The sequence below is a fragment of the Cervus elaphus genome, chromosome 7 (genome assembly GCF_910594005.1).
Source record: "Cervus elaphus chromosome 7, mCerEla1.1, whole genome shotgun sequence".
NCBI lineage: Eukaryota > Metazoa > Chordata > Mammalia > Artiodactyla > Cervidae > Cervus > Cervus elaphus.
In genome coordinates this window covers 27,668,164-27,684,980 of record NC_057821.1, presented here as the reverse complement: position 1 = coordinate 27,684,980, position 16,817 = coordinate 27,668,164, and the positions used below count along the sequence as shown (strand labels likewise).

Below are 16,817 nucleotides of genomic sequence, written 5' to 3'. Positions count from 1 at the left end.
AGAACTAAGTCTGCCATCCCTCCTCCCACAAGGTTCCTAGCTCCCTCCCCACAGGAGACCCTCCCCACTGGGTGGTGGTCCTGGCTTCCATTAGTGCTGCAGTGAGAAGCCTGGAAGAAAGGAGAAGACGGTGGTGTTAAGGAAGGCAGACTCAAGAGACAGCGGGCAGTCAGGAGAGAGAGAGGAGGGGACATCCAGCTCCGGTGACATCTGGGCCCTATGGGGGAAGAAGAGGTCCATAACCCCTCCCCCTGACAGCCACAGGGCGCCCCTTCCCTGAACCAGGACTCCATTCCTGTGGGAGAGACAAGCGTGAACTGAGCCAGGAGGTCTGGAAAGGCAGCCCAAGAAGCAGTGGCTTCACCTCTCACCTACACATGCTGCCTAACGGTTTCAAGGCCACCCCCAAGCAGTTCCGATGTGTCCCTTTGAGGTTAGGGCCAAAGTATGGAAAATAGTAACCACTGACCACAGTTGTCAGTTACCCTCACCACAGTGAGTCAGAGTGGGAAACCACTGGTTTCACTCCCTACCCCACCCAAACTGCTGCAGAGAATCTTTGCAGACACTGTCCCTCCCATCAAATGACCCTTCTATTGCCTAGAACAGGATTCCTGGCAGAAGTGTCCTAGGAACCCAAGTGAAAATCAGACAATTCCAAAGACCAGGTCTCCTTGGTCTCGGGTATCCACCAGGACCGTGAGGGTGGAGAGGGTTTCCAGGGACACAGGAAGGTGTGGGGATGCCCGAGAGCCTGAACCAGGGAGGGCTGGAAGGCAGAAGGGCACAGGTGGCAGGGCGGCCGCCTGAGTAGTGAGGCAGTGGGAGGCGCTCATAGACGAGACTGGGCAGGGGGTGGGGGGTCGCGCGGCCCCACCCACGCTACCTGTGGTGGTGATGAAGGCGTAGGACTTGGAGGTCTGCCCTGCCCGCACCCCGTGGACCTCCACGTGGTAGGTGGTGCCGGGCTTGAGATCGGGCAGACTGACGGTGCGCCCGGTGCCCGGTACGGTCAGCTCCCCGGCGGGCCCCTCCGCGGGCGGCTGCGGCCGCCAGCGCAGCACCACGCGTTCGAAGTGGCCGCGGAGCCCGTCGAGCGACACGAGGAGCGCGCCGTCGGCGGAAGTGCCCAGCACCTCGGGCTTGGGGTGGCGGGGCGCCGCCACCCGGTCGACGCCTTCAGGCGAGAGGCCGTAGATGCCCTGGTTGGAGTCCCGCTTCCAGGTGCCCGAGTCGGGGCTGGCGGTGGGGTGGGGGCGACCGGGCGGGGGTGCGGGGGAGCGACGCCGCTGCAAGTACTGGTGGATGTGGTGCGCCACCGACGTGTAGGTCTGGTTGGCTCGCAGTGGGTAGCCTTGAGCCCGCAGGTGACGCTCGAGGTCCTGCACCGTGCCGCGGAAGCGGCCCAGCTCGGCTGTCAGGTTGCCCCAGGCCCGTCGAGGGGGGTGGGGCGGGCTCGGCCGCGGCGGGGACTCCGCCTCCCCCTGCTCCGCGGGCCTCGAGGGCCGAGGGGGCGGTGCCGGGCGCGCGGGCCGCGGGGGCCGCGGGGCTGGGGCCGGCCGGGGCCGGGGCTTGGGGGGCGGGGCTGGGGGGTGCGCCTCCGGGTAACTGTAGTGGCCTGGTGCTGCCGGGGGCGGAAAAAGGGGGAGGAGAGAGCCGGTCAGTGGCAGCACCCCCCCACCACCAGCCCCTGCACTCCCCCCACGGCAGCCCCGCCCGCGTCCCTCCCACTCCACCTGCAAAGAGAACCGAGAGAAGTTAGTGCCCCAGGACGCCCTCCCGCTTCGCCCTCCAAGCCCGCCACTGTTGGTGCCCTAGAAAGAAGAAACGAGCGGGTGGGGCCCTGCGTCTGAAGGAGAGAAAGGGGCGTGGGAGGAGAAAACTCGAGCGACAGCGAGGTGGGCGTCCCTCTGTCACAGGAAAGGGAAAGAAAGATCCAGGCATCTGTTAAGAGACTTGGAGGTTTAGTGGAAAATTACTGCTGAGACCCAACTCCCCGAAACCCCGATTCTAAAGTCAACAGGCGGCTTGATCTCTAATCTCCCCAGCTCCAGCCCCAGGAGACCTGACCACTGAGATGGAGCACAGGGGGGTTGTGCCCAAGTTCAGATCAGAACCACCCCTATCTGGTTGGGCCTGACAGCATCTTCTATATACTGCTTCTCTCCATGAGGCCCCTCTTCCCAAACTCTAACCCATCGCCTTCCTTCAGGACTCCAAGCACCTGAGAACTCCATCTCCTCAGAGCCCCTGGTACAGAGCAGGGCCAGCAGCAGGTGCTTTGGGACTGCCACATACCCCGTGCTGTGCATTTGGAAGAGCCCATGAGCCGGACACACGGCTTCCCAAGGAAGTGGCTCCTAGGCTCAGAAACTTCCCCAGCCCGTGGCCAGCCATACCTGTGTTGGCCCTGATGGAAGCTGGGTAGCTTACTGCCCGGCCCCGCTCGGCAGTGACGGTCACCACGTATTCTACACCTGGCATCAGGCCAGTCAGCAGCGTCCCGTCTGCCTCAGAGGGCACTTCCAGCCGCACCCTCTGGTTGCCAGCACTGACGTAGGACACCACAAACCGGTCCACTTCAGCTTGGGGGCGCAGCCAGTTGAGCTCCAGGGTGGTTGGTGTCACAGCCACCACGCGGAGGTCCTGGGGACCATCAATCACTAGCCAGGTCAGAGAGAGGAGGCATCAGGTGGGAGTCTGGTTCTTTGGTCACCAGCTGTCCTGCTAAGAGCCTTGCCCCCAGCCAGTCCCTCCCCTCTGCCCTCTCAGAGGGCATATCCCAGCCCCTCCTTCTCAAGTCCATTCTCCACCCATGACCGCCCCCCTCCCCCTCCGCAACAGCCCCAGCTCTCACTGGTGGTGATGGTCTTGGAGGCAGGAGGGCCCCAGCTAGTCCCTCGAAGGGCACGGACAGTGACCTGGTACTCCTGACCAGGGGCTAATCCTCTCTGGTCATAGGCTGAGGCAGAGCTGGGCACCCGTGCTGTGAATGGGGGGCTCGCCCCCTCTGTCTGCAAGAGAGAAAGTAATGGGTGGATCAGGGCTGCCACTCACCCCTGCTGCTCAATGCCCCTGATCCCTTCTTCCTCCAAGGTCTAGGCAGAGTCAGCATGAGATTGTGTAGAACTTGGCCCTATACAGCTGGGGAGCATGGGTGGTATCAGCAAACACATCTAGAACACCTAGTCCATGCCAGCTCTCGTTCAAGGCAGTTTACATATGTAAACTCACTTAATTCTCTTAAGAATCTAATGAGGTGGGTCAGATTATTCCCATTGGACAGATGAGGAAACTGATGTACAAAAGGATTAAGTGGCTTGCCCAAGAAGGCAGGGATTTAAACCCAGGCAGTGTGACCTCAGAATCCCCTCTTATGGGGATTACCTTTCTAAAAAAATATTTATTTACCTATTTGACTGCTTTGGCTCTTAGTTGTGGAATGAGGACCTAGCCTTGAGGCATGTGGGATCTTAGTTCCCTGACCAGGGATTGAACCCAAGTCCCCTGCATTGGAAGGCAGATTCTTAATCACTGGAAGACCAGGGAAGTCCCTGGGCACTACGTTTTGAGCCTGTTCATCAGCTGTCTGCCAGAATTCTACCTGACACACGCCAGGACTCTCTCTCTGGCTTTTCCCTGGCAATCCTGACCCTCTGGGCACGAGAAGGCTTCTCATAAACCCGTTCCTGTCATAACAGGTGAAGCAGATGAGGGACAAGTCTCACTTCCTCCTTGAGGCAGCTGCCCCAGCCTAAGCCTTCCCCTAGACACCTGCCCCTGGCTGTGAAATTTGGGTGTGACCCACATCGGGACATTTCCTTTTAGGTACTTTCCTTGTCTTTTCAGCAGGGTTGTAGGCCGCTCAAAAACAAGGCCCACCTGCTCAAAGTTCCACAAATATGTTTCCTGAATTTGTACCTGGCATCATTCTGGGCCCTGGAGACACAAAAATAAGAGATATGATCCCTGTCCTCAGAGAGCTCATGCTCTAGTAGCTAAATGTGTGGCCACGTTTTACGTTTTATTAGATCCTTAACCCCAATCTCTATGTGTAGTCCATGCCTGTGAGAGAACAAACCCCCTTCAAGTACACATGTAAAGTGTTATGATTATTTGCAGGAACCCCAGAGAAGATCTGCCAGCCCCTGCTCCAGGCAGGGTCTCCTGGAGTGTCAGCCTCTGGGGAAATGGGAGGAATGGACATCTGGGAACGGCGCGGCATTTCGCTGGGCCGTCTAGCTAGAACAGCTAATAAGGACGCTCTGTTCTGCTTTGCTATGTTGGCTGTGATGGGGACACCTTCATTCAGCCAAGTAGGATTGGAAATTTCAAAAGGTACTCTCCTAAACCAAGAGAACTGCGAGGAAATCAACACAGTAAATACCAAAGTATAAAACCAGATGAAAGGCCACGTAGAGACTTCTGGGTTGAGGATGAAGTGAAGCTTTGTTAGAGTTTTCTTGGCTGAAAAGGTTTTCTGGGCATGCAGGATCTTCATCCCTCTCTTACTCACTGCTCTAGAATACCCCAGCCTGGGAGGCCTTGGATGGGCGTCTACTCAAGACCTATGAGGGCTTTATCCTTCCCCAAACCTTCTCTCTCGCTCTCCCCTTAGTCCCCCAACCTACCATCACCAACACACACACACACACCCCTTGAGTGCTTCCTGATGATGTCTGGTCCTTCCAGGGAGATAAGCCCATCCCAGAGTTCACCTTCTCCCTTCAGGTCACCTACATGAACCTTTTAGACACTTTGAGATCCATCTGGGAACAGTCCCCTGAGAAGTTCTACTGCCAGTCTAACCCACATCTCTCAGCACCATCTGGCTGGTCTGAGGCTGGCTCTCTAACCAGAGGCTGGCAGCTGATTTGGCCCCTTCATGATGGTTTGGCTGCTTCACTGATGTCCTTGGCAAGTTTCTAACTCTATTCTCGATATTAACCTCATGGCCCCAGGTGGAGGGCTCCACCTTGGCTGGCCCCTGAAGCTCACCTCACTCTCATCCTCCTTTTCAGACCAGAATTGAACAAAAACTTTTCTGAGGCTGCAAGGTCCCGTGTCCCAATGAAAATGTGACATAGCCCCAGTTTCCAGCCTGTGGAATACATCTAAACCGGAAACACCTGCATGTCTTTCTGTTTGGGGGTTCACCTCCCTCAGTTTCTTCAAGCTTTGTCTCACATTCATAGAAGACCTTGCCTTTTGCAAAACAGCATCATTCCTTGGACAAAAGAGCAGTGGTCCTTGGACTTGGGGTGCATTAGAATCACCCGGGGGTATGTTCTCATGCAGGTTACCGGGCTTTTCCCCTAGAGCTTCTCATTCAGCAGATTGGGGGGCAGAGTCTGACAGTTTGCATGGCTAATGCTCCAGCTGATGCTAATGCTGCAGGTCCAGGGAGCACACTTTGAGAACCACTGAGTGTAGCCGTGCCACGTATGCAGGGAAAAGAGGAATGTTCCTCTTCTGTGTTCTGAAAATCATTCCAATAACTAGGTGTGTCCCTTGGCCAGGAATAGCAGAGTTTGAGCTCTGAGAGAAAAGTGTTTCTGGAAAAGGGGAGAGGATAAGGTAGAGAGAGAGGCTTCTAGGAAGATGGCAGTGGCCAGAGGGATAGCCAGCTACTGAATGCACTCTGTGCCAACAGAAATGGATAGAGAGTGCTGGCCAAAGGCAAGAGGCACAATCCCAGGGGCCAGCCACAAAAAAGCATAGAAAACATAGTCAGAGGGCCAGCGGCACAGGCTGATGTGGAGTCCAAGGGAGGTGTCTGGGGACCAATTTTACGGGAGCATTTTCCACACCCAGGCTCAGGGACAACCTAGAATGTCACGGAGGCCCATACCCAGTGCAAAACAGATGAGCTGAGAGCGTGGCCAAGCTGGACACAGGCTAGCTCGATCCCTCCTGGCCCCACAAAGAGGGAGAAAGCCCAGGGCTCCTCCTGGGAGACTTCGCCTCTAGAGAACACCAAGGATGAGGTCATATTTACTAAGAGCAGGAGATGCTGTTGCCCTTTAAGCTCCTTCTAGCTCAGTTGTTTATTTCAATTCTTTCCCCAAAGTTTCTTAGGAAAATTCCTCTTAAAAGTCCTACCCTCTCAAGATTGCAACTATGTAAATAATATACACGCAGAAGAGAGTGGGAGAAACACTTTAAAATGTTAACAGTACTTGTTTCAGTATGAAACAGCCAAGAATTATTTGTTTTCTTCCCTAGTCGCCAAATTCTTGTCTTGTGATTACATTATTTTTATAACTGAAAAAAAAATGTAAATGGAAGAAAAAAAATCCAGCCTCCCTTGGTTGTGAAGCAAAGAAGGGATTTCTGCCTCTGCTTCTACCAGAGGGCAAAGAGAGATAAAACATGATAGGGGCCTGGGTTTGAGGTGATAATATTGATAAGAAGACTTAGAATGACTAGGCCAGTTGGGGTGGGGATGACAGCCAGCACCTCAGAGCTATCCCTTCTGTCCTAGAGGCTTCCTAAGTTTAAGCCCTGGAACTTATTTATTTTTCCAGAGTCCTGACTGGGTAGAGATTAGGGTAACATGGCCTACCTACCTATGGCATTTGTGGAATGATGCAGGAAAACATATTTGAATGGGAGAAATGTCAGATGATTTGCAACTAGGAGACCAAACACATCATAAAAACCCAATCTGCATAAAGGGAGATCTCTAATGAGAGGCCACAAACTTTGTCCTTAGGGTGCCCCCAAATATTTTAAGAGTGAGTTGGAAGGAGACAGAGAAAGGAGGCTTTGCAATGCTCTGATGACATGGAGGCTAGGGAACTAATTCACAGACTCAAATTATTGCAACAGCCTAGACAGCTTGGCCCAAACCAAAAAATGATAACACAGAACAGAGCCAAATGCAAAGGCTTATATTTAGGCTTAAAAGGGGGTATGTAGTTGCATGTCTTCTTTTTTCCTTCCTTTCTTTTTTCCTTGTTTATATCTTCTAGTCTCTAAACTGAGCCTATATGACTTTTATAATAAAAAGTTACTTTAAAAATCAAATGTGATCAAAATAACTAACAGTTTGTGTGACCACAAATTCATGTATGTCAACTCTGAGAGCAGTAGCAGGGTAGCCAGTTAGCCAGGTGAGTGACTGGACTCCTTTTGCCCCTGTAATTGGGGGGAAGAGGCACATGCAAAAAGCAGGAGGCATCAGAGGAAGAAAACCAAGAAGTGAAGGATTCAGAGAACAAAGCCTCAAAGAAATGGGAAGAAGAAACCAGTGGGTTTGGCCTGGAGGGAATGAATGGTGATGTGATGGCGTGTTCATTTGCTTCAGTGGTGTCCAACTCTTTGCGACCTCATGGACTGTAGCCCACCAGGCTCTTCTGTCCATGGAATTTTCCAGGCAAGAATTCTGGAGTGGGTTGCCATGCCCTTCTCCAAGGGATCTTCCTGACCCAGAGATGAAACCCGTATCTCCTGCATTGGCAGGCATTTTCTTTACCATTGAGCCACCAGGCAGGCCCAACGTGATGGCTAATGTCTCCAAATATCTAAAAGTCCATGGTGTAAGACGGAGGGAAAGGAAAAAACACATTCCAATGCTGGTGAAGGTCCAGCTGGGGCCACTGAATGGATATATGAATGGGGCAACTTTGGATTCAGCAACAACAGAAAGAGGTGACTTCAGTGATGAGCAAAAATGGAGTCAGCAGGCAGCCTTAGGAAGTACTGAGCTCAAGGTCACCAGAGGAGTTCCAGCAGCAGTGGGCCAGTGATGCAAAGGCCTTCTGCACCCAATGTGGGCAGAATGCGAAGGTCTTTAGCACAGCTTCTGGAATCAGCTACCTGGACTCAACCACTGATTACCTAGAACTCCTTTTGAGGTGAGCACCCCCAATGCCAGCCCCACTCACTCAGCCCCCTCTTGGAGCTTTGCTCTCACCGTTGGGATGAACTGGATTTCGTAGGCATCCACATTGCCGGGAGCCCGGGTCCACTCTGTCCGAACCGTCGTCTCCTCCAGCAGGTGCATCCTCATGCCCTCAATGGCCGGCACCTCTGCCCAGGAGAGTGGGATATGAGAAGCTGCTTAGCCCAAGGCAGCTCCCCACCCCTACCCCCACTCTCACAAGCTCTTCCTACTCAGGATCATATTAAGAGATTCAACCAAGTTCCCACTCCTCTCTGGGGGGAGAGAAGGGTGGCGAGGAAAAGCCAGCAGTGGCTTGAACAGGCCTTGGGTTTCCTTCACTGCCCTCCATCTCCAGGAACCAAAATAACTGAAGAGGGCTCCTGGATCTGCTCATCAGAGATCTTACAGCAGGTCCTGCCTGCAGGCATGCCCCCCCACCACACCCTGGTTCTGCAGCCCTGGTGGACCCTGGCCCTCTGGCTCCTCTGACTGCCCCACCGGCTGCCCCAATATATGACCGCCTCCATCATCCTGCCTCCAAGTTGCGGGGCTCCTATGCCTCAGACTCAGGTTTTCTCATGGGGCTCCAGTTTTCCAGCCCCGGACCCAGCATACTGAGGCAGGCTGTCCGCTCACCTTCCCCGCAGTCCTCCCCTGCATATCCGTCTTGGCAGACGCAGCTGCCCTCACGACACTCTCCCCGGCCACGGCAGTCCCCGGGGCACGTCTGGATGGCGCAATCGGGGCCCCGGAAGCCCTCGACGCAGACGCATTGGCCTGCGCGGCACAGTTCCCGCGGCCCGCAGCCCCCGGGGCAGGCGCTGGCAGGAGGCTCTTCCTGCCCACAGTCCTCGCCGCTGTAGCCCAGGTGGCACACGCACATGCCCTGCACACAGCGACCATGGCCCCGGCAGTCGGCCGGGCAAGTGCGGGTGGCGCAGGAGGGGCCTGTGTAGCCTGAGTCGCACACGCAGCGCCCGTTCTCGCAGCGGCCGTGCCGGTGACAGTTGGAGGGGCAGACACGGAGGCCGCAGTCCTCGCCCGCGAAGCCCTCCCAACAGGTGCACACACCGTCCTGGCACACGCCGCGCTGGTTGCAGTCGCGCGGGCACCGTCTCACGCCGCAGTCCTCACCCTCGTAGCCGTCGTCGCACACGCAGCGCCCCTCCAGGCATTGGCCGCGGCCTTGGCAACCCCTGGGGCAGCTGCGCGTGCCGCAGTCTTCGCCCTCGTAGCCCACGTCGCACGAGCACACGCCATCTTCGCAGCGGCCGCGACCGCGACAGTCCCCGGGACACCGACGGCTCCCGCAGTCCTCTCCTGCGAAGCCCGGGTTGCACACGCAGCGGCCGTCTACGCAGCGCCCGCGCCCGCGACAGTCGCCAGGGCAGGCGCGCGTACCGCAGTCCCGGCCTGTGTACCCGGGCCAACACACGCAGCGGCCACTCTCGCAACGGCCCCGGCCGCGACAGTCCCCGGGACAGCTGCGCACGCCGCAGTCCTCGCCACTGTAGCCCGCGTGGCACACGCATACGCCGTTCTCGCAGCGCCCGCGGCCCCGACAGTCGCGCGGGCAGGCACGCGCGCCGCAGTCGGGCCCCGAGTACCCGGGCCAGCACACGCAGCGGCCGTCCTCGCAGCGGCCCCTTTGGTTGCAGTCGCCCGGGCAGCTGCGCACGCCGCAGTCGTCCCCGCTGTAGCCTGGGTCGCAGATGCATTCGCCATCCTCGCAACGCCCTCGGCCCCGACAGTCGCGGGGACAGGTCCGCGTGCTGCAGTCCTCGCCCGCGTACCCGGGCCAGCACACGCAGCGGCCGTCCACACAGCGTCCGCCCTCCCCACAGTCCCACGGGCAGGTCCGCGAGCCGCAGTCGTCGCCAGCGTAACCCGGGTCACAGACGCAGCGCCCGTCCTCGCAGCGCCCCTTCTGGCTGCAGCCTCGGGGACAGCTCCTCACCCCACAGTCGTCGCCAGTGTAACCGGGGTTGCACACGCAGCGCCCATTCTCGCAGCGTCCTCTCTGGCTGCAGTCTCGGGGGCAGCTCCTCACCCCACAGTCCTCGCCACTGTAGCCTGGATTGCACACGCAGCGCCCGTCCTCGCAGCGTCCCCTCTGGCTGCAGCCGCGAGGGCAGGAGCGCACACTGCAGTCGTCCCCGGAGAAGCCCGCGCGGCACACGCACACGCCCTGCACGCAGCGCCCGCGGCCGTGGCAGTCCCCGGGGCAGGAGGGCCAGCTACAACTGGGCCCGGTGTAGCCAGGGAAGCACACGCAGCGACCACGGACGCAGCGACCCTGATCATTGCAGTCGTCCGGGCAGGAACCGGGGGCGGAGGGTGGCGAGGAGGGGGGTCCCTCGGCACTTGCAGGGTCTGAGCAGGTGGGCCCACCCCATCCTGGCTCGCAGGAGCAGGCACAGCGGCTCAGGTCAAACACACCATGGAGACTGCAGAGGCTTCGAATGTCGGTCTGGCCTGGAGTAGGAGCGAGAGCTGGGTCTCAGTCTCTCTAGGGAGGAGAGGCTGAGCATGTGTAGTGCTGCCCTGAGTCAGCTTCTCCATCAGGGAAGCCTCATTTCCTAAGGCCATCTTAGTTTCCAGCTGTAACTTATCACCCAGGGCCCTAACATTTGCTGGGGAAGGCTGACATCTAGTCACATGGATCCTCTCAAAGCCGTGCCCTGGGCTGCACTCACCACTTGCAAAGGGGAGGCGGGGTGCCTTTCCTAATTCACACCAAGGTTCTCTAGTGATGCCCACCCAACCCTAATCCACTTCCCTTCTTTTCTGTGTTCCTTCCTGTGATCATCGGCTCACCTGTGCCAGCTTGGGCAGCTGGAGGACAACACCCCCCAGTGCACTGTTCCTTGAGCCCCTTCACCAGCTCCTCCAGGATCTCCAGTCGGACCCTCAAGGCCTGCACCTCTGAAGCAGGGACAGGGGGCTCAGTGCCTGGGGGACAGCCACAGCCAGCTGAAGGGGGCAGGTTAATGCGGTGGGTGAACACCACCTGCTTCTCCCCTCCTTCCACGGTGTGCTCATAGAGCCGAGAAGAAGGGCCTCCCCCTTCTGGCTGCACTGTACGGCCCCCCGGCTGGGGAGGGGGCCGTGGGGCTGGGAGTGTCACGTTGGACCGTGGAGAGAAAGGGCCTGCTGTGACAGTGCCCAGCAGCATCAGAAGAGCCAGTTTGGAGGTTAGGGAACATTGGGTGGGCATCTTTCCGGAGGCTGTGGGAAGAGAGGGCACGTATGAGAGCAGCTTCACAGAGCAGACAAGATGAATGTCCCCTTCCCCAACACACACCCCCACAGTCCCACCACCCACAGCTCATCTACCCGACTCACGTGTTTGCAAAAATCCACATTCAGCTCAATCCTATCATAGACCCTCTCTGGGCAAATCTCTGATATCATTTGGTCACCCTGCTCCCCGACTCCTTATTTTATTTATTTTTTTACTGTTCCATCCACACTGGTCTTTTTCGTTTGTTCCACAGACACTACAAGCTTACATTAACCTAAGGGCCTTTGCACTACATGTTTTCTCTGTCTGGGATGCTCTTCACTCAGCTCTTAGAGGTTGGCTCCTTCCTGTTCAAATCTTAACTCACATGTCATGGACTCCCAGAGGTCTTCCTTGGTACCCGATTGGACCAGTCTTTCATCACACTTCATCACAGTGTCCTGCTTATATTCTTCATGCCGTTTACTGCTGTCTGAATTATCTGTTTGTGTGGCTACTTGATTGTTATCTTTACCCCACTACCAGAATGCGAGTTCCCTAAGAACAGGGACTTCATCTGTCCTGGTATTGCTGCATGCCTGTGCCTGGCACATGGATGGGCACTATACAGCACAGTTTTTGGTGGGGTTTTTTTTTTTTTGTGTGTGTGTGTCCATTCTGCACAGCTTATGGGATTTTAGTTTCCTGATCAAGGATTGAACCCAGGCCCTCAGCAGTGAAAGTGCAGAGTCCTAACACTGAACTACCAGGGAATTCCCTATCCAACACATTTTTGTTGAATGGGTCAGTAGATGAATAGAAAAGACTAATCCTTCCATAAGCAACTGGATCCCAGCTCCTAGTATCTTTTTAGAAACCTTAAGGTGTAGATTATCCTCTCTTTCTTTCATTCAGCCCCTCACTCTCAATTTCCCATCATCTTTCCATATAAGCTCAAAAACTCCCAGTTTCTTTTAAAAAAAATACCTCTTCCTCAGGACTTATATTACCAAATATCTAAATTTATTATGAAGGTGCAAGATTGAGAACAGAACAGAAACAGACCCACACATATGTAGTCACCTGATTAATGAAAAAGAGGGCCCTACAATTAAAAGGAGAATAAATTGTGATAAATGGTCCTGGGTCAGTTGAAGATCCACATGGGGAAAAAATATCTCTACCCCACCTCCACATACAGAAATTAATTTGGAATGAGTATATAGATCTAATCGTGAAAGATAAAGCAATACCTTTCACAAAATATCTTAGAGGAAAAAACTGTAGGAGAAAATCTTTATGACCATGAAAGAAACAAAGATTTCTTAAAACCTAACCACAAAATTTACCATAAAATTTTCACACAAAACTAAACCACAAAAAAGATATTGATACATTGGACCACATTAAATTGATGACTGCTGGTCATCAAAGGACACCACTAAGGGCTTCCCCGCTGGCTCAGCAGTAAAGAATCCACCTACCAGTGCAGGAGACAAGACTTCGATCCCTGGTCCAGGAAGATCCCACATGCCTCAGAACAGCTAAGCCCCTGCACCACAACTACTGAGCCTGTGCCCTGGAGCCTGTGTTCTACGACAAGAGAAGCTACCGAAATGAGAAAGCCACACACCACAACTGGAGGGTAGCCCCCACTCGCTGCAACCAAAGAAAAGCCCACACAGCAATGAAGACTCAGCGCCGCCAAGATAAATAAATAAAATTATAAAAAAGATGCAATTAAGAGAAAAAGAAGGCAAGCCACAGAATGGGAGAAAATATGCGAGAAATGTCAGTATATATATATATATACTGACATTATGGTGGGGAAATTGGGAGACAGTGCTTGAGAGTGAGAGAGAGGATTAAAATCTAAAGAATTCCTTCAAAACAAAAACAAACAAAAGGCAGGCAACCAGTTTTTTTTTTTAATTAAAAAAAAAAAGGCTCTCTAGTAAAGAATATATCCAAAGGGCCAATAAATATATGAAAAATAAACACATGCATGTGTAGAACAAAACCAGTAATCAGGAAAATGAAAATTAAAACCACAAGAGGATGCCATCAAATATCCATCAGAATGGCTAAAACTAAAAGGGCTGTTGATGCTCAATATTGGCAAGAATGTGAAGCTACTGGAACTCTCATTTATTGCAAGTCAGGGCAGAAATTAGTGCAGCCACTTTGGAAAACTGATAGGCAGTTGCTACTAAGGCATACAGCCTATAACTTGGCAATTACACTTCTTGGTAAATACCCAACAGAAATGATGGCACGTGTCCTCCAAAAGACATGACTGCATGTATCCTCTAAAAGACGGGTACAAGAATGTTCATGGGATTTTTTTCATATGAGCCTGAACTGAAAGCACCTCAAGTGTCCATTAATAGTAGAATGGATAAATAAATTGGGGCATAGTCATACAATGGGATACTCTCCAGCAATGAAAAAACACCCTCCTGGGACTTGGTGGGTGATCCAGCGCTCAGGACTCAGTGCTTTCACTGCCAGGCCCTGGGTTCAATCCCTGGTAGGGGAAGATCTGCAAGCTGGGTGGTGTAGCCAAAAATCAAACAAACAAACTCCCCCCGCCCCACAAAAAAAAAACCCCTTCTTGTTATACACAGCAACATGGACAAAATTTGACACACATAATGCTAAGCAAAAGAAACAAGACACAAAAAAAGAACATTGTAAATGATGCTATGGATACGAAGTTCAAAAATAAACAGAACTAATAGAAGACAGGATAGAATTACTAGAAATATTTTGCACCTTTAACTGGGTGGTTAAACAAAGGTATGTATAATCAAAAATTAATGGAGCTATACACTTATGTGCATTTCACTATATGCACAAAATATACTTAAAATACAAAAATATACTTAAAAAAAATTCCCCAACCTCACACTCCCTCCAGCCACCACATATTTGTCTTCTCTACTTCATGGCCATAGTTGTCAAAAGATTTATCTGGACTTGTTCCTATCTCACATATCCCATGCATGTCTCAACCAGCTCCCATCTGACTTCACCTTCTTTCAGTCCACAAAATAGCCCTCCCTAAGGTCTCCCAGTGATCTGTGTCACAAAATCTAAAAGTCATTTGTCTTCCCCTTGATCTCTCAAAATCACTGGACACTGATGACCACGTCTTCCATTTTAGAGCATTCTATATCTGTGCTGGTGATAAGGTAGATAGGAGAGATCACTGGCTCTTAACACTTAAAATGTGGCTAGAGGGACTGAAGCACCAGACTTTCTTTAGTATTTTTAACAGCTCAGCTCCCTAGGGGATTGCAGTGTGTAGCCAGAGCTGTGACCTACCTGGGATAGTCATTCACTCAGGTACCTTCATCCAGATCCCAGACTTTAACATCCAAACTATATCCCAAAATATAAACTATCTCCTCTTAACTCCAACCAATATAGCTATCCTTCTATTTAGCATCTCCTCTTGGGCACCTCAGATTCAACACATCTAAAACAGAACTCAACGTTCATCCCTCCTGTAACCCATCCCTTCTGTGTTCCCTACCGCAGCTCATGGTCCCATAGTTACTCAGCTTCACAAGCCAGAAACCCAACAACTCATTCAACACCACCATATTTCATCATATCAACCCATATGTTATTGTAAATGTCTCTTTAATTTGCTTATGTTTCTCCCTCTAAGCATCATTATAGTCCAAGCTATTATCTGTGATTGCCTCCTAGCTGGTCCCTCTCCTTCTATTCTTGCTTCTTAAAAATCTTGCAAAGGCAAATAGAATGCCCCTCTCCCCCAAAAAACTTTTCAGTGGCTCCCCTCTGAATAGTCTTCAAATACTGACAGACAGTCCTGCATCATCTGGCCCCTGCTGACCTCTCCCACCTCATCCCACATAAGACTTCCCTCTCTCTCTCCACTCCAGTCTGCCCGGCCTTATGTCCCCCACATTCTTCCCAGCCCCAGACCTTTGTATCTGTGGTTCCCTCTATGGAATGTTCTTCCCTTTTCTCTTGGCTTCCTCATCATTCAGGTCTCAACCCCACATCTCTTCCTCAGGAAACCTTTCCTGTCCAGGTCAGCTATCATGTGATATTACAGGTAATACCACCTATCATGTGATATTACAGGATCATGTAACTCTCATTTTCAGCATTTATAATAATTTATACTCACATATTTATTTGTGGGATTATTTTATTACTTTCTTGCCCACACTCAACCTTGCCCACTAGACTGTAAGGTCAATGGAGGCAGACATATCACCTGGATTTGCTTAGTTTTGGCTGCTATATCCTTACATCTGGTACGTAGTAAGTGATCAAAATATATTTATTGACTATATAAATATTTAGTCAATTTACATAGTTCAAGTTAAGCCCAGGACTAGCACAGGGCTGGAACCAAGGACAGGACCAAGGTCAGGGCTAGGACCACGGACAGTGTCTGGGACTGAAAGTTGGTTAGAAACAGCAGCTGGGGCAGCTGTTGACCGGGGAGCAGGCCAGGTGTAGATCCTGGCAGGGCCACGTGGTACAAGCCCATTGGAAAACCATTTGGCACAACTGACCAAATCCACTAGGGCTGTGTGCAAACTCTATGACCTGGCAGCTCCACTTCGAGGGATCTACCCACCACAACAGTACTTCTTATAATAGCCTCAGACTGGGAACCACCCAAATGTCTCACATGAGTAGAATGGATTAAATAACACGTGGCTTGTTCACACAGTGGAGTAAAATAAAGCAATGAGAGTGAAGTGTAACTATATGCAATAACATGGGTCTTGCTCATATAGGGTGGGGCAAAAGAAGTCAGACACAAAAAAGAACAAGCTGAAACATTCTGTTTATGTGACCTTTGAGTCTAGACCATGTTAACTGTCAATCAGTAGAGTTGCAAGTCAGAAATGTGGCACTCTTGGGGGAATGGGGACCAGAAGGGGCATGGTGGGGAAATTCTGGGGTGCTAAGGATATCCTGTTTCTTGATCTGAGTGCTGGTCACCCAGTTGTGTTTGTGGAATCCACTGAGGCAAGAACTGGGGGGCACAGGGAGATGAGGATTAGAGAAGAAAGGTAGGGGGGTGATGGGGGGAACCAGGAGAGGGGGCCTTGGTAACAGAGGTGCGTGGAGGGTTCAGGCAAAGGGTTAAGGAGCGGTGTTAGCAGGCACCCAGTTCTTCCAGACCAGAGAGGCTGGAGAGGGAAGGAGAGCAGGGTGAGTGGTGGAAATGCGGACTGAGGAGGAGGGTTAGGGGCTGTGACCAGTGCCTCCCACAACGCACACGCATTTCCTGGCTTCCTACGCTTAAAATTCTCCTCTGAGTCTGAGAAAGAGGAGTTTCCAGGGCTACCAGCCATCACACTCCACCACCATCCCATGAGATGGAAGAGGAGTGGGCAACAGGAGCAGAGCATTTCCATACTGAGAGGCACCCTGCCCCACAAAGCCCAGCAGAGAGCCTGGCAAGCAGAGAGCTTCCCTTCCCTCATCCCCTCTCTCAGCTTGGAGTGTAGCCCTGGGTGTGAGCTGTGCTCTGACTTACCTTCAAATTCTGTTGCCTGTGTCTAAGGTTGACACATCACCAGGTGCACACACACACAAATACACATACACATACAAATGTACTCATATGTGCTTACCCACAAACACAAAGGTGAACACACTTCTTGTATCTGTCCGTCCTAAGTCGCTTCAGTCGTGTCACTCTTTGCA

At 52.6% G+C, this 16,817-nt stretch overlaps 1 protein-coding gene across 12 annotated transcripts in view; it reads right to left on the bottom strand.

Annotated features, from left to right (window-relative positions):
- TNXB (tenascin XB) overlaps positions 1 to 16,817 on the bottom strand; it is a 56,321-nt gene that overhangs the window by 36,737 nt on the left and 2,767 nt on the right. For 11 of the 12 annotated variants that reach the window (XM_043907791.1, XM_043907798.1, XM_043907793.1 and 8 more), the window contains exons 2-7: positions 10,706 to 11,116; positions 8,525 to 10,363; positions 7,919 to 8,034; positions 2,858 to 3,014; positions 2,400 to 2,663; positions 887 to 1,624 (exon numbers count right to left, since the gene is read on the bottom strand). In XM_043907791.1, the coding sequence (XP_043763726.1) occupies positions 887 to 1,624; positions 2,400 to 2,663; positions 2,858 to 3,014; positions 7,919 to 8,034; positions 8,525 to 10,363; positions 10,706 to 11,116 (3,525 nt within the window). The remainder of the gene's footprint in view (positions 1 to 886; positions 1,625 to 2,399; positions 2,664 to 2,857; positions 3,015 to 7,918; positions 8,035 to 8,524; positions 10,364 to 10,705; positions 11,117 to 16,817) is intronic. The other variant, XM_043907799.1, reaches the window with a different exon arrangement.